At 42.2% G+C, this 23,856-nt stretch overlaps 1 protein-coding gene across 9 annotated transcripts in view; it reads left to right on the forward strand.

Moving 5' to 3' along the window:
• Window positions 1–23,856, forward strand: part of LOC110529011 (pleckstrin homology domain-containing family A member 6) — a 221,910-nt gene that overhangs the window by 181,088 nt on the left and 16,966 nt on the right. For 8 of the 9 annotated variants that reach the window (XR_005052654.1, XR_005052653.1, XM_036983963.1 and 5 more), the window contains 6 exons: window positions 954–1,103; window positions 1,523–1,618; window positions 4,062–4,173; window positions 7,398–7,537; window positions 13,831–13,998; window positions 14,958–15,057. Coding sequence is in view for 7 of the 9 variants with exons in the window: in XM_036983963.1 (XP_036839858.1) it covers window positions 954–1,103; window positions 1,523–1,618; window positions 4,062–4,173; window positions 7,398–7,537; window positions 13,831–13,998; window positions 14,958–15,057 (766 nt within the window). In the remaining 2 variants the exon portion in view is untranslated. The remainder of the gene's footprint in view (window positions 1–953; window positions 1,104–1,522; window positions 1,619–4,061; window positions 4,174–7,397; window positions 7,538–13,830; window positions 13,999–14,957; window positions 15,058–23,856) is intronic. The other variant, XM_036983964.1, reaches the window with a different exon arrangement.

A 23,856-nucleotide genomic window follows, 5' to 3' on the forward strand; every position in this document is an offset into this window, starting at 1 on the left:
TGAGAAGATGGAGGAAGGAAGGAAAGGTCTTACAAACCTAAAGTTGAATAATCCAATCTTGACAGTGTCAATCACCTTCACATGTTTCTTAAATGTCAAGTTGGAGTCCAAAATGATGCCGAGATACATGAAGTTAGATACAACTTTCTGATTCTCCCCATTAACAAGAACAGCTAGTTGCCTCCCGGGTGGCGCAGTGGTTAAGGGCGCTGTACTGCAGCGCCAGCTGTGCCATTGGCATTGACGCACAATTGGCCTAGTGTCGTCCGGGTTAGGGAGGGATTGGTCGGTAGGGATCTCCTTGTCTCATCGCGCACCAGCGACTCCTGTGGCGGGCCGGGCACAGTGCGCGCTAGCCAAGGGTGCACGGTGTAGCCTCCAACACATTGGTGCGGCTGGCTTCCGGGTTGGATGCCGCTGTGTTAAGAAGCAGTACGGCTGGTTGGGTTGTGTATCGGAGCATGAATGACATTCAGCCTTCGTCTCTCCCGTACGGGAGTTGTAGCAATGAGACAAGATAGTAGTAGTTACAACAATTGAAATTGAAACATGAAATTGGGGAGAAAAAAGGGGTAAAAAATAAATAAAAAAAAATAAAAAAGAACAGCTAGTTGGGAAGAATCAATTGATTTCTTAGAGAAGTACATACAGTCTTGTTGATTTGTTAAAATTACATTTTAACCCTTTGACCTCTAAATACAAATACAAATGCAGGCAAGAATTAGTCATTCATTTAGAAACATGTAACATAGCTAGTTGTTAACAACTAGTTGTCTATTTTTTGAGTGTACATACATAACTGTATTTTCTGCATACATGAAGTTAGATACAACTTTCTGTATGTTAACTTGTGGGCAAGCAAGTGGGAGATCATTTATATAGATGGTAAACAGAACTCCATAAAAGTAGCCAACCCATGGTCTGACATGTCCGATGTTACCTGCTGTTCCCAGGACAGCCTAGAGGGTGCGCTGGTGGCCACACACCAGGAGATGGAGCTGTACCGGGGTCAGCTGCTGGCTGCAGACAAATTACAGCTGAAGAAGGAGACACTGCAGAACCAGCTCATCAACATCAGAGGAGAACTCTCCCAGGCATCCAGCGTAAGAAAAACACATAGCCAGGGATAATTCATGATAATCCATAGTGATCCATTAGATATCATCTATAATCTATAGATCTATAAAGGAGATCCCTTTAAGGTATCCTGTATAAATTACATGGGGGATGAATCTAAAATATGACAACATCTCATCTATAAGATCTGATCACCATCAGAGGACAACTCTCCTACTCCAGTGTGATAGATATTGTATGGTTGCTTTAGAAAGTGACTATAAGGCTGGATGGAGGCTTCAGCATACAGTCAGGGTTTTTCATGCGTATGAAAAACTGTGCCTATTGCCACACCCACCAACCAAGCCTCTTTTTTATTTAGGAAAAACACGGATAGTGTTCATAGTTCCAGGGTCTAAGTGTGTGTTCCAGGATCTGAGTGTGTGTTCTCTCCCCTGCTGTCCAGGTTCTGACCACCAGTCGGATGGAGTTTGAAGCTTTGGAGGACGAGGTCAATGCTATCCATGGAGACCTGTGGGAACAGCTCAACACAGGCGGGCAGGTACATTGGCCACTTAATCTATGACCCACCTAAAGCTTCTGATGTTTTATTGTAGCGTACAAAGTTACCAAAACCTGTGTTTCTAACCAGTCGCTAGTCGAACACTGAATATGAAGCTTTGAAAGGAAATTACTAGAATGGAACTCTAATCTCTAATCTCACCTGCTCATGAACACACCTGTGTGGTTCCATTTTAAAGTTTCTATTGCTGTTCGTTGGCTAATTTCCAGTCACTTACTACAGTGTTATCCTAGTTTGCTAATAGGTGAGTCCAACCTTTCCTCCTAATCAGTCATTTAAACCGAATATGAATCACTCATCAACAATAAATTACCACAAACATTAATTTTCATCATGTCCTATTTATCATCATACTTCTGATGATATCACCTAGAATGTATAAAGTACAGGCGTGGCCAAAAGTTTTGAGAATGACACAAGTATTAATTTTCACAACGTTTGCTGCTGAAGTGTCTTTAGATATTTTTGTCAGATGTTACTATGGAACACTGAAGTATAATTACAAGCATTACAAGTGTCAAAGGCTTTTATTGACAATTACATGAAGTTGATGCAAAGAGTCAATATTTGCAGTGTTGGACCTACTTTTTCAAGACTTCTGCAATCCGCCCTGGCATGCTGCCAATTAATGTCTGGGCCACATCCTGAATGATGGCAGCCCATTCTTGCATAATCAATGCTTGGAGTTTGTCCGAATTTGCTGGGTTTTGTTTGTCCACCCGCCTCTTGAGGATTGACCACAAGTTCTCAATGGGATTAAGGTCTGGGGAGTTTCCTGGCCATGGACCCAAAATATTGATGTTTTGTTCCCCGAGCCACTTAGTTATTACTTTTGCCTTATGGCAAGGTGCTCCATCATGCTGGAAAAGGCATTGTTCGTCACCAAACTCTTCCTGGATGGTTGGGAGAAGTTCTTCTCGGAGGATGTGTTGGTACCATTCTTTATTCATGGCTGTGTTCTTAGGCAAAATTGTGAGTGAGCCCACTCCATTGGCTGAGAAGCAACCCCACACATGAATGGTCTCAGGATGCTTTACAGTTGGCATGACACAGGACTAATGGTAGCGCTCACCTTGTCTTCTCCGGACAAGCTTTTTTCCGGATGCCCCAAACAATCGGAAAGGGGATTCATCAGAGAAAATTACTTTACCCCAGTCCTCAGCAGTCCAATCCCTGTTCCTTTTGCAGTCTGTCCCTGATGTTTTTCCTGAAGAGAAGTGGCTTCTTTGCTGCCCCTCTTGACACCAAGCCATCCTTCAAAAGTCTTTGCCTCAATGTGCGTGCAGATGCACTCACACCTGCCTGCTGCCATTCCTGAGCAAGCTCTGTGCTGGTGGTGCCTTGATCCCGCAGCTGAATCAACTTAAGGAGACGGTCCTTCTTCACAACAATTGAACCGCTCTCCATGAAGTTCTTGATGATCCGATAAATGGTTGATTTAGGTGCAATCTTACTGACAGTAATATCCTTGCCTGTGAAGCCCTTTTTGTGCAAAGCAATGATGACGGCACGTGTTTCCTTGCAGGTAACCATGGCTCACAGAGGAAGAACAATGATTCCAAGCACCACCCTCCTTTTGAAGCTTTCAGTCTGTTATTCGAACTCAATCAGCATGACAGAGTTATCTCCAGCCTTGTCCTCGTCAAAACTCACACCTGTGTTAACGAGAGAATCACTGACATGATGTCAGCTGGTCCTTTTGTGGCAGGGCTGAAATGCAGTGGAAATGTTTTTTGGGGATTCAGTTCATTTGCATTTCAAAGAGCGACTTTGCAATTCATCTGATCACGCTTCATAACATTCTGGAGTATATGCAAATTGCCATCATACAAACTGAGGCAGGAGACTTTGTGAAAATGTATATTTGTGTCATTCTCAAAACTTTTGGCCACGACTGTACAGTCAACCTGCCCCATTAAATACCTGTCTGCCCCCCTCTGCCCCCCATGGAGTTTCACCTGGCTCATAGTGGTGAACTGTTAAGTGAATGTCCATAAGAGTGCAGTGTCTGTGATCCACTCAATAAAACTGGGTTGTTTTCATTAGGAATGAAACAGAAGCAAACGGGCCAAAACGGGAAGGGGGGACCTGAACTTGTCCAATAAACAAAAAAACATGTTTAGGTTTTCATTTGTGAAATTGTTGCTACATTTTGTTATAGTGTGACCCTGTTGTTTTCTTAGACAATAAGGCTACCTGGTGTCACTCTCTCACACTACCTCTGGTCTTATAGCTGCCTCACTGCTGCTACATCACTCCCTGACTTGTTTTCTAATAGAAGACTACAATAACAACAAGTTATTAACATTATTACATCTATTCAGTATTATACTTCAAATGTTCTTCTCTCCTCTATCCTTCTACAATCACCTTTACTTCCCTCATCTTCTCTACATACTCCACCCCTTCTCTCCTCCATCAGAGTGAGATGATCCACAGACACATTCAGAAGGAGTTCTGGAGAGTTCAGGATGTGTTGGAGGGACTCCACAAGAGCAACCTTTCCAGAGGCACAGACACAGCCAAACACCGGGGTATGCATGCACCTCACAGTAACATAACCTACAGTATAGTCGTACATGCAGTGCATCTGGAAAGTATTCAGACCCCTTGACGTTTTCAACATTTTGTTACGTTACAGCCTCATTCTAAAGTTGATTCAAATGTTTATTTTCCTCATAAATCTACACACAATACCCTGTAATGGCAAAGCAAAGACCTTTTTTATGTTATTTTAGCAAATGAAAATTTAAAAAAACTTTAAAATACTATTTACGTAATTATTCAGGCTCTTCACTCAGTACTTTGTTGAAGCTCCTTTGGCAGCGATTACAGCCTTGAGTCTTCTTGGGTATGACGCTACAAGCTTGGTACACCTGTATTTGTGGAGTTTCTCCCATTCTTTTCTGCAGATCCTCTCAAGCTCTGTCAGGTTGGATGGGGAGCATCACTGCATAGCTATTTTCAAGTCTCTCCAGAGATCAAATCAAATCAAATGTATTTATATAGCCCTTCGTACATCAGCTTATATCTCAAAGTGCTGTACAGAAACCCAGCCTAAAACCCCAAACATTAAGCAATGCAGGTGTTGAAGCACGTTGGCTAGGAAAAACTCCCTAGAAAGGCCAAAACCTAGGAAGAAACCTAGAGAAGAACCAGGCTATGAGGGGTGGCCAGTCCTCTTCTGACTGTGCCGGGTGGAGATTATAACAGAACATGGCCAAGATGTTCAAATGTTCATAAATGACCAGCATGGTCAAATAATAGGTCTGGGACAGGTAGCACGTCCGGTGAACAGGTTAGGATTCCATAGCCGGCCTCCCGGGTGGCGCAGTGGTTAAGAGCGCTGTACTGCAGCGCCAGCTGTGCCATTGGAGTCCCTGGGTTCGCGCCCAGGCTCTGTCGTAACCGGCCGCGACCGGGAGGTCCGTGGGGCGACGCACAATTGGCCTAGCGTCGTCCGGGTTAGGGAGGGCTTGGTCGGTAGGGATGTCCTTGTCTTATCGCGCACCAGCGACTCCTGTGGCGGGCCGGGCGCAGTGCGCACTAACCAAGGTTGCCAGGTGCACGGTGTATCCTCCGACACATTGGTGCGGCTGGCTTCCGGGTTGGATGCGCGCTGTGTTAAGAAGCAGTGCGGCTGGTTGGGTTGTGTATCAGAGGACGCATGAATTTCAACCTTCGTCTCTCCCGAGCCCGTAAGGGAGTTGTAGCGATGAGACAAGATAGTAGCTACTACAACAATTGGATACCACGAAATTGGGGAGAAAAAGGGCTAAAAAAAAGGATTCCATAGCCGCAGGCAGAACAGTTGAAACTGGAGCAGCAGCACGGCCAGTTGGACTGGGGACATCAAGGAGTCATCATGCCAGGAAGTCCTGGGGCATGGTCCTAGGGCTCAGGTCCTCCGAGAGAGAGAAAGAAAGAGAGAAAGAGAGAATTAGAGAGAGCATACTTAAATTCACACAGGACACCGGATAAGACAGGAGAAGTACTCCAGATATAACAAACTGACCCTAGCCCCCGACACATAAACTACTGCAGCATAAATACTGGAGGCTGAGACAGGAGGGATCAGGAGACACTGTGGCCCCATCCGATGATACCCCCGTACAGGGCCAAACAGGAAGGATATAACCCCACCCACTTTTCCAAAGCACAGCCCCCACACCACTAGAGGGATATCTTCAACCACCAACTTACCATCCCAGAGACAAGGCCGAGTATAGCCCACAATGATCTCGGCCACGGCACAACCCAAGGGGGGGGGGGGCGCCAACCCAGACAGGAAGATCAAGATATTGGATTGGGTTCAAATCCGGGCTCTGGCTGCGCCACTCAAGGACATTCAGAGACTTGTCCCAAAGGAAGCCACTCCTGTGTTGTTTTGGCTGTGTGCTTAGGGTCGTTGTACTGTTGGAGCAGATTTTCATCAAGGATCTCTCTGTACTTTGCTCCGTTCATCTTTCACTCAATCCTGACTATTCTCCCTGCATCTGAATAACATCCCCACAGCATGATGCTGCCACCACCAGGTTTCCTCCAGATTTTACGCTTGGCATTCAGGCCAAAGAGTTCAATCTTGGTTTCATTGGACCAGAGAATCTTGTTTCTCGTGGTCTGTGAGTCCTTTAGGTGCCTTTTGGCAAACTCCAAGCAGGCTGTCATTTGGCTTTTACTGAGGAGGGGCTTTGGCCCGGCCATTCTACCATGAAGGCCTGATTGGTAGAGTGCTGCAGAGATGGTTGTTCTTCTGGAAAGTTCTTCAATCTCCACAGAGGATATCTGGAGCTCTGTTAGAGTGACCATCGGGTTCTTGGTCACCTCCCTGACCAAGGCCCTTTTCCCCGATTGCTCATTTTAGCCGGGGCGGCCAGCTCTACGAAGGGTCTTGGTGGTTCCAAACTTCTTCCATTTCTTCATTTCTTCTTAATTTCTTCCATTTCTTCAATTCTTCAATGCTGCAGACATTTTTTGGTGCACTTCCTCAGATCTGTGCCTTGACACAATCCTGTTTCGGAGCTGTTCGGACAATTCCTTCGACCTCATGGCTTGTTTTTGCTCTGACATGCGCTGTCAACTGTGGGACCTTACATAGACAGGTGTGTGCCTTTCCAGATCATGTTCAAACAACTGAATATACCACAAGTGGACTCCAATCAAGTTGTAGAAACATCTTAATTAAGGATAATCAATGGATACAGGATGCACCTGAGCTCAATTTTTCGAGTCTTATAGCATAGGGTCTGAATTGTTATGTAAATAATTTATTTCTGTTTTTTATTTTTAATACATTTGCAAAAATGTCTATAAAACGGTTTTTCGCTTGGTCGTTATTGGGTGTTGTGTGTGAATTGATGAGGAAAAATGTTTAGAATAAGGCTGCAACCTAACAAAATGTGGAAAAAGTCAAAGGATCTGAATACTTTCTGAATGCTCTGTACAGTAATTTCCACTTACTCTATGTTTTTTTCTATCTGTCTGAACTGTAGCTGAATCTCAAGCTGAAGTAGATGATAAATGAACGAATAGGAGTATATCGATGAAGAGTGTTCTGCATGCATTTCTAACTCCCTCCCTCTCCTCTATCTCTCTCTCTATCTCTTTGTCTCTCTGTCTCTCTATCTCTCTTTGTCTTTCTGTCTCTTTGTCTCTGTCTCTCTGTCTTTTTGTCTCTATCTCTCTCTCTCTCTCTCTGTCTCTCTGTCTCTCTATCGCTCTGTCTCTCTATCTCTCTGTCTCTCTGTCTCTCTGGCAGTGGCCAGTGGAGCATCAGGTTCTTTTAGCACCAATAGTCCTGACAGTCCCATGAGCTCAGTAAGCCTCACCAGTCCACTCAGTCCCTTCTCCCCAGTGCTCTGTTCGCAGGCCTCCCCCTCCAAACAACTGGGTCCGGAGGTAAGCATCGCGTCCTCTTACTATCCACGCACCCACCTGGGTCCCCACCCAGGTCCTCCAACTAACACCCACCTGAGTCCTCAACGTAACACCCAACCATGTTTTGATCTAAATGCCCAACTGAATCTAACACTCAACCAGGTCCTGATCCAAATAGACCAGTCTCTGAACCAAACATCCATCTGGATCTTGACCCAAACACCAAAAACCCTCTAATACACTCCTTACCTTGTACCCATCCCAGGCCCCTCAGTCCTGAAACACAGTGCCAGGTCCTGTACTTAGGCACCCAGTCCCATCCTGAACTTAAATCCCTACCTAACACCCAAACAAGTCCTGAGCCAAGTAGGCACACTTGTCTTGAACCAAATATCCACTGGGTCCTGAGCCAAACTCCCACCCTAGCACTAGCCAAGTCAACCAGCTAGCCCCTGTAGAGAGTACAGACACCAAGCAACATGCACAACCGCACACCTCCCAAGCCAACCAACATGACCTTAGAAACACAGTGGACACCTAACCAAATCAAAATGATTTATATAGCCCATCATACATCAGCTGATATCTCAAAGTGCTGTACAGAAACCCAGCCTAAAACCCCAAACAGCAAGCAATGCAGGTGTTGAAGCACGTTGGCTAGGAAAAACTCCCTAGAAAGGCCAAAACCTAGGAAGAAACCTTGAGAGGAACCAGGCTATGAGGGGTGGCCAGTCCTCTTCTGGCTGTGCCGGGTGGAGATAATAACAGAACATGGCCAAGATGTTCAAATGTTAATAAATGTCTAGCATGGTCAAATAATAATAATCACAGTGGTTGTCGAGGGTGCAGCAAGTCAGCACCTCAGGAGTAAATGTCAGTTGGCTTTTCATAGCCGATCATTAAAAGTATCTCTACCACTCCTGCCATCTCTAGAGAGTTGAAAACAGCAGGTCTGGGACAGGTAGCACGTCCGGTGAACAGGTCAGGATTCCATAGCCGCAGGCAGAACAGTTGAAACCTGAGCAGCAGCATGGCCAGGTGGACTGGGGACAGCAAGGAGTCATCATGCCAGGAAGTCCTGAGGCATGGTCCTAGGGCTCGGGTCCTCCGAGAGAGAGAAAGAAAGAGAGAAAGAGAGTTATTAGAGAGAGCATACTTAAATTCACACAGGACACCGGATAAGACAGGAGAAGTACTCCAGATATAACAAACTGACCCTAGCCCCCGACACATAAACTACTGCAGTATAAATACTGGAGGCTGAGATAGGAGGGGTCAGGAGACACTGTGGCCCCATCCGATGATACCCCCGGACAGGGCCAAACAGGAAGGATATTACCCCACCCACTTTGCCAAAGCACAGCCCCCACACCACTAGAGGGATATCTTCAACCACCAACTTACCATCCTGAGACAAGGCTGAGTATAGCCCACAAAGATCTCCTCCACGGCACAACCCAAGGGGGGGCGTCAACCCAGACAGGAAGATCACGTCAGTGACTCAACCCACTCAAGTGACGCACCCCTCCTAGAGACGGCATGAAATAACCAAACACAGACCCAACACTAACATCAACCGCCAGCACCAGCCAAGCCATCCAGGCAGTCCTTAGTGACAGTGCACAGCCACACAGCCACCAAGCCAACTCTGGAGTTCCACTCCCCCATTAAGCCAGCCAGAGCTCCACTCACTCACCCACCCACCCTGCCAAACTGACCAATCAACAAGCTCCTACAGGCAGTAACCCACCAACACACCCAGCTAGCCAGTGAGCTTGCCTTTCAGCCTAAACAGCAAGCCATTGGCTACTGGAAAGATCTTCTCCCAGAACCACCTTCCTACCAAGCTAGCTACCCCGACTTCCTCAGTTACCCACCTTAGCGCACCCACCTGACATTCCCTGAGACTCAGTACTCATTTTCCTGCCAAAACTCCTGTCTTGATAGCCAGCTAGCCTATAGCCATAGCTCAGAGCTCAGTACACACTCCCTGTCACCTTGCCCCGTGTCCAGGGCCCTCAGTCCTGAAACACATTACCTTGTCCTCTGCTTAGCCACTCAGTCCCGAGAACGACCCCTTCTTGTGCCCACCCACTCACCTTCCCCAAAAACCAGCTTGATCTTAGTGACGGTGCTTTCCTTACATCCCAGACCCCGGTACCATCCCAGACCCCGGTAAAACCACACACCCCGGTACCACCACACACCCCGGTACCACCACACACCACGGTACCACCATACACTCCGGTTCCATCACACACCCCAGTACCACAGCCATCCAAACATCAGGCCTTGGGCTAGACTCAGTGTACTTGCAGACCCATCTCTTGACCTGGTGGACTGTCCTGTAATATTTAAGATGTTTAAGGTGGGTTGCAGCAGTTGTAACCCACACCAGACAGACTTGATACAATAACAGTTCTAATGTGATGTTATACTTACTGTATTATGATGATGCAGCTTATAGTACTTTGTTTTGCCTATAGTAAGAAGCAAAGCTAGAGGTTTGAAGCAGAATGTGTTATGCTTTCTGAGGTAAAGTATATAGCTGAGGGTGACTAATGGTCCTGGTCAGTAAGTGGTTAATCAAGTTCTGTATCCAGCAGGGTCAGGGAATCCTCACTGACATTATCAGAGAAAAAGGAGTCAGCAGTTCTCAGCCTGCATAACATGTCATTAAATAATTATGTATAGTGTCATGTCAACATCAATAAGCTCTTTCTCTGCCAGAAATTATGAGGTCAAAAAAGTTGTGTGTAGCACTGTCTCCCTTATGGAATCAGATAAGAAACCAGACAGACCTGTTACTGTAAATTATTTATAGAAACCTCATTGGGAGGTGGAGCAGAAACGTGACAAATGTTCTCCTTTTCCTTCATGCCATCTCTCACTATGTGGAACATGGTACTTAGTGGTGGGTCATTCCATATCATTTAAGCCATCTCACCCACCAGGTTGTTAGATTGGTTATTTTCATCAAAGGAAATTGGTTTTCTACACAAAGTTGCAAAGAAAATGTTGTGATCCATTTAATAACCCCAAGAGGGATAAAAGGGGGACTTAGCCAACGCCAATGGTGACACCTAGTCTTACTGGTGTCCGACGAATAATTAAAAAGACATTACAGACAAAATTCTTTACAATTTACATAAATTTAAAAACATTAACATGTAGTGTGTGTGCATCTATCAGTTCCACATACAGTGGGGCAAAAAAAGTATTTAGTCAGTTCTCCCACTTAAAAAGATGAGAGAGGCCTGTAATTTTCATCATAGGTACACTTCAACTATGACAGACAAAATGAGAAAAAAATCCAGAAAATCACATTGTAGGATTTTTAATTAATTAATTTAATTTTTCTTCAAACCAAGCTGCTTACCTATTGCAGATTCAGTCTTCCCAGCCTGGTGCAGGTCTACAATTTTGTTTCTGGTGTCCTTTGACAGCTCTTTGGTCTTGGCCATAGTGGAGTTTGGAGTGTGACTGTTTGAGGTTGTGGTCTTTTATACTGATAACAAGTTCAAACAGCTGCCATTAAAACCTGTCTACGATATTGGTTCCCAATTGGGAATCAACCCTCCCACGTTCAGCTGAAACGGTGGCGCATGGAACGCAAAAATATTCTTAAAAATAGTTAACCTCCACACATTAACAAGTCCAATAGCTCAAATGAAAGATAAACACCTTGTTCATCTAGCCAGCAAGTCAGATTTCTAAAATGTTTTACGGCGAAAACATAGCACATATATATGTCAAACCACCACCAGACACAGCTCATTTGAATAGCCAAAACATGCAATCAACAAACGCAGGATTAAAAAATAAATCGTTCACTAACCTTTTGAAAATCTTCATCAGATGACAGTAATATGACATGTTACACAGTACATTTTTTTTTTCAATAATATGCCATTTATATCCATAAATGTCCATTTACAGTGAGTTCACGTTCAGAAATTACTCAAAAATGCCCGCAGGAAATCTAGGTAGCGCGGCAAGATAACGTAAATAGACATCATAAACTTTGACTAAATATACATGTTCTACATATAGTTAGAAAGATACACTGCTTCTTTATGCAACCGCTTTGTTAGATTTATTTTTAACGTTACAGAAATCGCACACTATTCAATATGCTGAGACGGCGCTCAGTTCCAAGCTACATTTCTACGTAATGTTGGAGTCAACAGAAACACAGATTTAAGCATAAATATTCCCTTACCTTCGATGGTCTTCGTTCAGAATGTTCTGGAAGGCTTCATACTTACCCAATACATCGTTTGGTTTCAAGTCTTGCGTCTTTGTATTAGCTACTGCTAATAACATCAGCTGAAATGCACCCAAAACGTCCTCTGGTCGTTGTTTGTAGTGGTCTTGTTTGTAGGTGACCAAATACTTTTTTCCCACCATAATTTGCAAATAAATGCATTAAAAATACTATAATGTGATTTTCTGGATTTTTTTTCTCATTTTGTCTGTCATAGTTGAAGTGTACCTATGATGAAAATTGGTGGCTGACTAAATATGTTTTTGCCCCACTGTACATGTCAGTACATACACACGGGTTGATTGTGGCATGTGGAATGTTGTCCCACTCCTCTTCAATGGCTGTGCGAAGTTGCTGGATATTGGCGGGAACTGCAACATGCTGTCGTACACGTCGATCCAGAGCATCCCAAACATGCTCAGAGGGTGACATGTCTGGTGAGTATGCAGGCCATGGAAGAATTGGGACATTTTCAACTTCCAGGAATTGTTTACAGATCCTTGCAACATGGGTCCGTGTATTATCATGCTGAAGTATGAGGTGATGGCGGCAGATGAATGGCAGGACAATGGGCCTTAGGATCTCGTCTCATGATCTCTGTGCATTAAAATTGCCATCGATAAAATGCAATTGTTTTCATTGCCTGTAGCTTATACCTGCCCATACCATAACCCCACCGCCACCATGGGGCACTCTGTTCACAAAGTTGACATCAGCAAACCAATTGCCCACAAGACGCCATCTGCCCAGTACAGTTTCATCTGTGAAGAGCACACTTCTCCAGCGTGCCAGTGGCCATTGAAGGTGAGCATTTTCCAACTGAAGTCGGTTACGACGCCAAACTGCATTCAGGTCAAGACTCTGGTGAGGACGACGAGCAGATGACCTTCCCTGAGACAGAGAGTTTCTGACAGATTGTGCAAACAGTTTCATCAGCTGTCCGGGTGGCAGGTCTCAGACAATCCCGGAGGTGAAGAAGCCAGATTTGGAGGTCCTGGGCTGGCATGGTTACACGTGGTCTGTGGTTGTGAGACTGGTTGAACGTACTGCCAAATTCTCTAAATGCACTCTAGAGGCAGCATAAGGTAAAGAAATTAAAATGTAATTATCTGGCAACAACATCTGTGGAATTGAGTTGTGTGACAAAACTGCACATTTAGAGTGGCCTTTTATTTTCCCCAGCACAAGGTGCACCTGTGTAATGACCATGCTGTTTAATCAGCTTATTGATATGCCACACCTGTTAGGTGGATGGATTATCTTGGCAAAGGAGAAATGCTCACTAACAGGGATGTAAAGAAATTTGTGCACAACATTTGAGAGAAATAAGCTTTTTGTGCATACTGTAAGGAACATTTCTGGGGTCTTTTATTTCAGCTCATGAAACATGGGACCAATACTTTCCATGTTAAACTTAATATTTTTGTTCAGTATAGAAGATATTGAAGCACTTTGGGACTGGGGTTGGATCCTCCTGTTTTAGTATTAAACAGTGCTCTGCCTTCCTCTGGCTCTCAGCCAACTCTGTTATGCATGAAGCTCATAATCACACAATGCTGAAATTTGAATTATAGTGTTCAAGAGCAGAAATGTTCTATTTTGTGAATCTGATAAACCCATGTAACATCTGTGTTGCTTAATGGTTGTAACTGATTACTGTGTCTGTACTCATTCAACTGAAACATATAATGTTGGAAATTGTAGTGGTACTTTCTATCTTGTTTTTCACATTCAGCAGCAGTCAGTGGTCTGTATCTGTACTACTAATCTGATTAGAATTGATCAGTATGTGCATTCATGCTAGCTCTCAGTGCAGGCATCTCGTTGAACGCCTGTGACCCTTCACCCCTGAAGTTCATTGGAGTCGGGGCTACATTCCTCACATCGTTCCATGATCCTCTCTGCTCTGCACTCTGCCTGGCTTTTGTTACTCTTCCTGATGCACAGTGCTCTCTCTTCCTCCTCCTAACATCATCCTCCTCCCTTTCTTTTTTTCTTCCTTCCCTCTCTTCCTCTTATTCTTCCTACCTCCTTCCGGTGGCTGTAGGACATTGGCCCGCCACGGCCACCACTTCCCAAATCCTACTACCCCCTGGAGTCGCTCCCCTCCCTTCCCCCCTCCCTCCCCCCTCTGCCCTTCGACAGCTCCACCTGGCTACACAGCCTGGGCCTGGATGACGGTTACCTTGACGATGAAGAGTCCCGCGGCAGAAAGGTATTTGGAGAAGGGAGGGTGGGAGGGAGTTCCCATCCCTGCCACGCCCCCTGTCACTCACGCAAGCTGGTAAATGTGGTCCATAACCACTGATTCAGGGACATAATCATTTGCATCCCCCTAATGGGTAAAGTAAGGATAGGGGCTGGAGTAAGCTGATCTGTGGTAAAGTGCAACTCCCAGTTGATACATGTCCTATAGAAGCCATCCCTGTCGTCCCCATAAACACTTCCGGACCCCTAAACACTTCTGGACCCCTTCTTTCTTCTCTCTCTCTCTCTTTCTCTCTCTCTTTCCCTGCCTCTCTGCCTCCCTGCCTCCTTGCCTCCATCACAGCCTATATCTGCTCTCCAACAGCACTTTCACTAGAAGTGATTGTTCTGGCTCTGACTTTTCTTCAATCACTTACTATGGTTGATACCAAAAACTTTTCATTAAATTTGAATTGAATCAGTTGATATGTAATTATTCAATAGGATCTAAAGCAACAATACCAAACAAATAGTACAACCAATTTTAAGTATTTGAAATATTAGCCGTTCTAGTGTACTGGGTGCTTTTGAATGCTAAGACTTAGCTTAGGGCGAGTTACTTGTTCCCCTATGAATGGTAAGGTTGTGAATGGAGGTGTGTGGATCCTTCCACAGCTAGTGGTTCCTTTACCATACTGTCTGTGTGCCAGTCGTTCTAGTGATGTGCTAGTGCTGTGTCTGTCCTGTAGTGTGTAGACCGTATGCTTTGGCTTATGCCGTATCTACATCCCACCATTGAGCTCTGGAACCCGCCATATCTGGCAATAACCCCATCATTGCATTCCACACTAATGCATATTATCTAATGCATTCTGTGTTTGGGTAACTATATGGCCAATAGTTCCGACACTCTCCCGGTACGTAAATATCTTACTGTTGATTGGCTGATGATGTAGCATTAGCTCTTCCTCCTACTCTGTGTTACAGCACAAGTACGGTTATCGACAGGACATGTCACCGGAAGAATGGACTAATAACAACGAAGCTCAGGAGCTGGATCAGGATCGACAGGCCAACATGAATAAAGGTACAGGAAACAAGGGAGCCTGGGTAATGGTGTTCTGGTGTGTCAGTAAGTCTGCAAAGCTGGGTCATTCCTACAATGCAGTACCATTTTGACCTCAAAACATTTTAATTTTTACAAATATATACATAAAAAAGTATTCTTTCAGAAAAACATATTGGTCAAGCTCAGGCACATAAAAAAAAAATTGGGATGCATTTTCCAATTTGTTAGGTGCATAATCCTAAAAGGGTTGACCTATCAGGGTGGAAATGTTGAACCTAAATTAGCCATAGCTCTGTGAGTGAACAGGCTGAGCAAACATAATGGTAAACACTTAAACAGGATTTTAACTTCTCTATCAAACATATTTTAACATTTGTATATATATATATAAAAATAATAATTCCAAATGTAAAAATATATATATATATATATATATATCATTTAGCCTAAAAAGGTGGAAATGTATGAGTGGGACATACAGACTAAGAACATTAACAAATAGATAAAAATGTGGGTTTATATTTATTTAGCTTTGCACCATAGGAATTATGACTCTTCCTGAAGGTGGGGTCATTGTAGGAAGGGATTGTTTTCTTAATTAAATGGAGAATTACAACAAACTAAAAGGGTGGAAAATGGTATCAGGGACACACAGAAAATCTTAAATGAAGTAATAATAAATACAATAATCATTAACTTGTTTTTATTATTTTATGGCTTATGCTTATTCTTTATTTTTAAGAGGTAGATCAGCTTAAATATTGCAGAGATTGTGGATTCCATCAATGTAATTGTCTGCATCATTTCCAATCCCCCATATTTTCTTTGTAAATACCAGTAAGAAAGTTGGACAATCCTACTCATTCCAGGGTTTTTCAATATTTGTACTATTTTCTAAATTGTAGAATAATAGTGAAGACATCAACAGTATGAAATAACACATGTGGAATAATGTAGTAACCAAAAAAGTGTTAAACAAATGAAAATATGTTTTATATTTGAGATTCTTCAAAATAGTCACCCTTTGCCTTGATGACAGCTTTGCACACTCTTGGCATTCTCTCAACCAGCTTCATTAGGTAATCCCAGCGCAAACCAGATGGGATGACGTATTGCTGCAGAATGCTGTGGTAGCCATGCTGGTTAAGTGGGCCTTAAATTCTAAATAAATCACAGACAGTGTCACCAGCAAAGCACCTCCATATTATCTATTTGTGCTAACTTTCTATTAAAATGTATTGTAGTGAGGTAATTTCTTTCACGATATGAATATCGAGTATGTCCACCTCACCGTCAGACCATTTTATTTGGTTGTAATCCAGAGAGGTTAGAAAAAGCATCTAGATCATCTATGAGGCTGTGGAGAGATCCAAATTGTGAATTTAAAGAAATCAGCATAAAATGACATCTTTGTTTTTTATGGCGAAAACTAAAGTAGGGTGGTTGGTTGGGGTGGATGGATGGATGGGTGGGCTTATAACATGAACGTTTAGCAAGCCAAAACTGTGTTTGAATCTCATCACGGACAACTTTGGCATTTAGCTAATTAGCAACTTTGCAACTACAGTACTTAATACATTTTATCTAATTTGCAACTACTTAGCATGTAAGCTAACCATTCCCCTAACCCTAACCTTAACTTTTTAACCTAACCTTAAGCCGAGCTAGCAAGTGAGAAGAGCTTGCGCCATTTTTGTTTTGCATAACAACAATGAACGACCAGTCTGCTTGACTGGGAATGATACCAACCGAACAACCAGTCGGCTTGACTGGGAACGATACCAACCGAATGACCAGTCGGCTTGGCAGCTAATAGAAGGCATGAAGACCTCAATTTCTTCTCTGGCCTAACAACACCCGTGCCAGTATAGCCTCCAAACCACGGCTTCTTGGGCATTATCACTTAATAATATCATTCATGTTTAATATACTGGTAGGTCCTTATAAACCATTTACTAATCATTAGTTAAGTATTTTTGGGTGGCCTAATGTAAAGTGAGATGTATTTATACTTTATAAATGTTTTGAGTGACCAGTGTAATTTCTTTAAAAAATATGGTCATGCCATTGGTAAACATTTCAGCAGTACCCGATACTCCTTAAGGTCTCAAACAAGCCGAGAACTTATCAATGGTAAAATATTAAGCACACAACACAGGATGTTTAAAAGACTGAAGCGTTAGAAGCATTATTGTTTTTATGTATTTAAGCTTTATTTTATCAGGGAGTCCCATTGAGATCAAGTCCTCGTTTCCAGGGCAGCACTGCAGGAACACAATTGACAAAATGTACAACAAACACAATGTAGTAAAACATAGAGTATTACAAGCAATTTAAGAACAAACACATTCCTCAACACTGCGCCAGCCGGGAGGCTCCATTTGAACTGTTCTGATTGGTCCCAGAAACCGATGGGTTGGGCCAGAACGAGAACATACCAGTGGAGGCTCCTTAGAGGAAGAAGGGGAGGACCATCCTCCTCCATGAATGTCATTAAGAAAAATAGTAAAACATTGAAAAAGTTATTATTTTTTAGATTAAACTATACTAAATATATTCACATGTCACCAAATAATTGGTTAAAACACACTGTTTTGCAATGAAGGTCTACAGTAGCCTCAACAGCACTCTTTAGAGTAGCACCATGTTGTAGCCAGAGGACAGCTAGCTTCGTCCTCCTCCTGGTACATTGACTTCAGTACAAAACCTAGCCATCAACAATTGAATTTCTTCAAAAATGAATGAGAAACAAGAGATAGAAAGAGAGAGTTCGTAATTTTTTCACTTTCAGTTTCACTTACTTAGCTTGCAAATACAGTTTGCTAGTTTAGTTACTCAAACACCCGGCTCAAACAGAGGGATGCTATGTAAGCTAGCTGGCTATGACTAACCAACACAACACTGGAACTCGTCCAAGGGAAGGTAAACTTGTGTAAATGTGAAGTGAAGTGTAAATTTATTTCCACTTGGGCCCGCCGGTGTAATTGCTTACTAGCTATACACTGTAATGTTACCGCATGATTGTAGCCAATTTACTAAACCCATTAGTTCTGTTAGCTATGTTGACTAGGACATTACTTTAACTAATACGGAGACAACTGTGTGTAGCGGTTTGACATGGTTTGGCTTGGAAAGGTTTTGTCGCCTGGTCACATACAGCTGATGTGTTGTTCATTGAAGTCCACAAAAGAAGGGAAAAGGTGAAATGAGGAGAGTGCATAGAGGTGAGAAGGAATACAATGTGGCTGCTATGAAAGTGAACTGTTTTATGCATAATCAGGGGTGTATTCATTCCATTAAATGGAAACGAAACGGGGGATAAAAATACCTGAATTTGTCCAAGACAAACTCTCGTTTGCAACTGTTGGACTATTGATTAAACCCTAGATAAGCTAGATGCAGGCAAGAGTGTGCAAGGCAGTATTGAATGTGTCACTGTCTGTCCATGTGCCACTGTCTGTCATCTCAAATGTTTATCTCGACCTATATGCACCTACATGTGTAAACTTTAATTCATAGGCTAGGTTGTAGCAACCTCATGATGGGTATAGGGGAATATTTGAGTATCATGTAGTAGCCTAAACCTACTGATGTTACATTAAACTGGGTGAATGGAATATGAATGACAGTCATCCAACAATTCTGTAATAGAAATAAGGCCATGCATGCTCATTCAAACAATTATCGTCCTCACTCATCATAAACGGCAGTGACCACCACAGGAACCCACGTGGTGATATGAAAATGTGTCATTGGTTTTGATACTCTGATACAACACCTCTCATTTTGACGTCACCCCAAACGACTGAATCGATGGCAGTCTCAGACTGAAGTATGTAGCAAACATATATCAGCGTAAGAATTCAGTTCGAAGCATCAGGCAAAAGTTATGTACCACTAGATTTGATGTTATGACACTGGTTAAAGCCTCTCTAGGCTAGATGGAACGCTACCGTCCCATCTGACCAACATCCTGTGAAAGTGCAGGGCGCCAAATTCAAACAACAGAAATCTCATACTTAAAATCCCTCAAGCATACAAGATACACCATTTTAAAGATAAACATCTTGTTAAAATAAGTTGCAACGAGCAAACCCGTATCCGGGAGCGTAATCATAGCCTCAAAAGCATTAGCATAACGCAACGGACATAAATACCCCTAGAAACTTTTCCTATTCATGAAAATCGCAAATGAAATTAAATAAATATATTCAAACACAAGCTTAGCCTTTTGTTAACAACACTGTCATCTCATATTTTCAAAATATGCGTTACAGCCAATGCTAGACAAGCATTTGTGTAAGTTTATCATGGCATAATGCTATGCTAGGCTCTGCTGGCAGCAGGCAACATTTTCCCGAACATAAGAAAAGCAACCAAATTAAATAATTTACCTTTGAAGAACTTTGGATGCTTTCACTCAGGAGACTCCCAGTTAGATAGCAAATGTTCCTTTTTTCCAAAAATATTATTTTTGTAGGCGAAAAAGCTCCCGTTTCTTCACCATGCTTGGCTGAGAAATCGATCGAAAAATGCTACAACTATAACGCCAAACTTTTTTCAAAATTAGCTACATAATATCTACAGAAACACGGCAAACGTTGTTTAGGATCCATCCTCAAGGAGTTTTTAACAAATATATTCGATAATATATCCGTCGAGGCAGTTGGTTTCTCATAAGAAGCGGTTGGAAAAATGGCTACCTCAGTATTTTACGCAAGGTTTTCTGTGGGAGACACCATGTGACCACATGCCATATATGGTCCCTTACAGCCATTCTTCAAGGGAAATGCCTAAAAAGACGTCACAATGCTGTAGACACCTTGGGGAAAACGTGGAAAACGTAAGCTCTTTCGTAGCTCATTCACAGACATATAAGGAGTCATTGACATGAGGCGGTTTCAAAAAATGGGCACTTCCTAGTTGTATTTTTATCTGGGTTTCACCTGTAACATCAGTTCTGTGGCACTCACAGACAATATCTTTGCAGTTTTGGAAACGTCAGAGTGTCTTCTTTCCAAAGCTGTCAATATGCATAGTCGAGCATATTTTCGTGACAAATTATCTTGTTTAAAACTGGAAGGTTTTTCATCCAAAAATTAAAATAGCGCCCCCTAAATCCAACTGGTTAATCCAACCACAGTGTCCAATTTCAAAAAGGCTTTACTTACTTAAGCATACATTGCGATTATCTGAGGACAGCCCCTATTCACAAAAAAACATACAGTCATTTTCCAGCCGAAGAGAGGAGTCACAAAAAGCAGAAATAGAGATAAAATGAATCACTAACCTTTGATGATCTTCATCAGATGGCACTCATAGGACTTCATGTTACACAATACATGTATGTTTTGATACAAAGGTTTTACATAAAATTAAAGATAAACTTCTCCTTAATAATGCAACCGCTGTGTCAGATTTCAAAAAAGCTTTACGGCAAAAGCACACCATGTGATTATCTGAGTACAACGCTCAGTCACCAAAACAAGCCATACAGATACCCGCCATGTTGTGGAGTCAACAAAAGTCAGAAATAGCGTTATAAATATTCACTTACCTTTGATGATCTTCATTGGAATGCACTCCCAGGAATCCCAGTTCCACAGTCAATGTTTGTTTTGTTCGATAAAGTTAATCTTTATGTCCAAATACCTCCTTTTTGTTTGCATGTTTAGTTCACCAATCCAAATGCACAGGGCGCGGGCACTAAGTCCAGACGACAAGTTAAAAAAGTTCCATTAGAGTTCATTCTAAAGACTGTTGACATCTAGTGGAAGCCTTGGGAAGTGCAATCTGACCTCATTTACACTGTATATTGGATAGGCAATCACTTGAAAAACTACAAACCTTCCTGGTTGAATTTTTCTCATGTTTTTGCCTGCCAAATGAGTTCTGTTATACTCACAGACATCATTCAGACAACAGTTTTAGAAACTTCACAGTGTTTTTTATCCAAATATATTAGCTATTAGCATATATTAGCTTCTGGGCCTGAGTAGCAGGCAGTTTACTCTGGGCACACTTTTCATCCGGACGTGATAAATACTGCCCCTTATCCCTAAGAAGTTTTAAGAATGGGAGGGTCCAAGATGTGCCGCTCAGCCCATCAACCCACCACAAGAGTGACCAGTAGGTCAGCCAGACTGCACTGCCAGGCTGAGCCGCCGGCACACCTCGACCCTCAACAATATAGTAAATACTTTAACTCTCTGCCCAAAACAATTTCCTTCCAATCTCTTTTTTTTTCAAATTTGCCAAGGGAAGGGTTTGGAAACAAAGGTAAAAAAAACAAAACAAAAATACATACACCTATACATATACAGGTAATTGCCAAAATAATAGAAACACTTAAGTGAATGATGGGTAGAAAGGATATTGAAAGCAGGTGTTGTTCCTAAGTTAATTAATTAATTAACATAATGTATACAAATGCTGGGCAGGCCATTATTTTGGATACCATGGTTATGTCCCCATAGGATGACAATGCCCAGCATTTGTATACATTATGTTAATTAATGAATTAACTCAGGAACAACACCTGGGCACGAGTTGTCACAGAATGGTTTGATGAGCATGAAAACAGTGTTAACCATATGCCATGGCAGTCTCAGTCACCAGATCTCATCCAAATTGAACACTTAGAGATTCTGGAGTGGCGCCTGAGACAGCGTTTTCCACCACCATCAACAAAACACCAAATTATGGAATTTATTGTGGAAGGGTGGTGTCGCATCACTCGGATAGAGTTCCAGACACTTGTAGAATCTATGTCAAGGCGCATTGAAGCTGTTCTGGCTTGTGGTGGCCCAACGCCCTACACGTTATGTTGGTGTTTCCTTTATTTTGGCAATTACATTTACATACATATACATACAGAAACAGCACAGCCTCCATATAATTCATGTCATCATAATAATGTAGAGCTCTCTTCGTTTTATTTACTTGCACAGAATATGAAGAGGTATCTCCCCTGACGTGGTCATGTTTTCAATACAGACTCTGTCTCACTGTATTTAGTACAATGCCTCTATACATAACTTTACATTTCTGTCATCTATCGTGACATTGTGGGAGGATAACCAACCTTCCAATTAATGACAATGTATTTCTTAGCCACTAAAAATGCTAGGTTACACAGTTTCTCCTGATAACAGTCTCCAGTATCAACATTTAAAAGCAAACAAAAACAGAGAGAATATTCATTTGTAGACATGCTGAGATTAAAGAACATACTCTTTGCCAGAATTCAGACAGCTTTTCACAAGACACATGACCTTTTAAATGCTTCCAGTGCTTCAGTCTTTTAATCTTTTAACTTTTAATGTTTGTTTACACTTTGTTTGGCAGAACTTTAACTGGCCCATTAAAGGTAGTAACTCTTTAAACGTAATGGGATAATTCAGCGAACTGTAATGGGATAGTTCAGCGAAATATTAAACGTAATGGGATAGTGCAGATGTTTGTTTCCATTCCTCTCAAGCACTTTATGAGTGCTCTAATGAGTGACTGCAATCCACACTTTGGTTTTGGTGGAAAAGTCTGCCAACAAATGCTAATGTTACAATTTTCAGATTTTTTAAAATACTTTACACAGCATCAAAGTGTTTACTGTTTTGGATAAAAAAAATGTCAATATATTTTTCCAAACATCCTCTGTATTGTGTGATATGTTCTAGGGGCCATTTTGAGACCTTAAGGAGCATCACGTACTGCTGGAATGCCTACCAATGGCATTTCCATCTTTTTGTGAGAAATAACACTGCTCACTCAAAACATTTAAAAAAAAGTATTTATAAAGTATAAATAGACCAAAAATATTGAACTAATGATTAGTAAATGAGGACTCATATTGAACATCTTATGAATAATTATGAAATACTTTCAAAGTTGTTTATAAATGTCTGAAGACCTAGCTCACTAACCCTACAGTTGTGAGAGTAATGATTCATAAATGATGAATAAACTATGTAATAATCTATTATAAATGCTTTATTACAAGGGAGTATTGTGGGGGTATTATTACAAGGGAGTGTTATGGGGGTATTATTACAAGGGAGTGTTATGGGGGTATTATTACAAGGGAGTGTTATGGGGGTATTATTACAAGGGAGTGTTATGGGGGTATTATTACAAGGGAGTGTTATGGGGGTATTATTACAAGGGAGTATTGTGGGGGTATTATTACAAGGGAGTGTTATGGGGTATTATTACAAGGGAGTGTTATGGGGGTATTATTACAAGGGGGTATTATGGGGGTATTATTACAAAGGAGTGTTAAGGGGGTATTATTACAAGGGAGTGTTAAGGGTGTATTATTACAAAGGGGTATTATGGGGGTATTATTACAAGGGAGTGTTATGGGGGTATTATTACAAGGGAGTGTTATGGGGGTATTATTACAAGGGAGTGTTATGGGGGTATTATTACAAAGGGGTATTATGGGGGTATTATTACAAGGGAGTGTTATGGGGGTATTATTACAAGGGAGTGTTATGGGGTATTATTACAAGGGAGTATTGTGGGGGTATTATTACAAGGGAGTGTTATGGGGTATTATTACAAGGGAGTGTTATGGGGTATTATTACAAGGGGGTATTATGGGGGTATTATTACAAAGGAGTGTTAAGGGGGTATTATTACAAGGGAGTGTTAAGGGTGTATTATTACAAAGGGGTATTATGGGGGTATTATTACAAGGGAGTGTTATGGGGGTATTATTACAAGGGAGTGTTATGGGGGTATTATTACAAGGGAGTGTTATGAGGGTATTATTACAAAGGGGTATTATGGGGGTATTATTACAAGGGAGTGTTATGG

The sequence above is a fragment of the Oncorhynchus mykiss genome, chromosome 7, assembly GCF_013265735.2.
Source record: "Oncorhynchus mykiss isolate Arlee chromosome 7, USDA_OmykA_1.1, whole genome shotgun sequence".
Classification (NCBI taxonomy): Eukaryota; Metazoa; Chordata; class Actinopteri; order Salmoniformes; family Salmonidae; genus Oncorhynchus; species Oncorhynchus mykiss.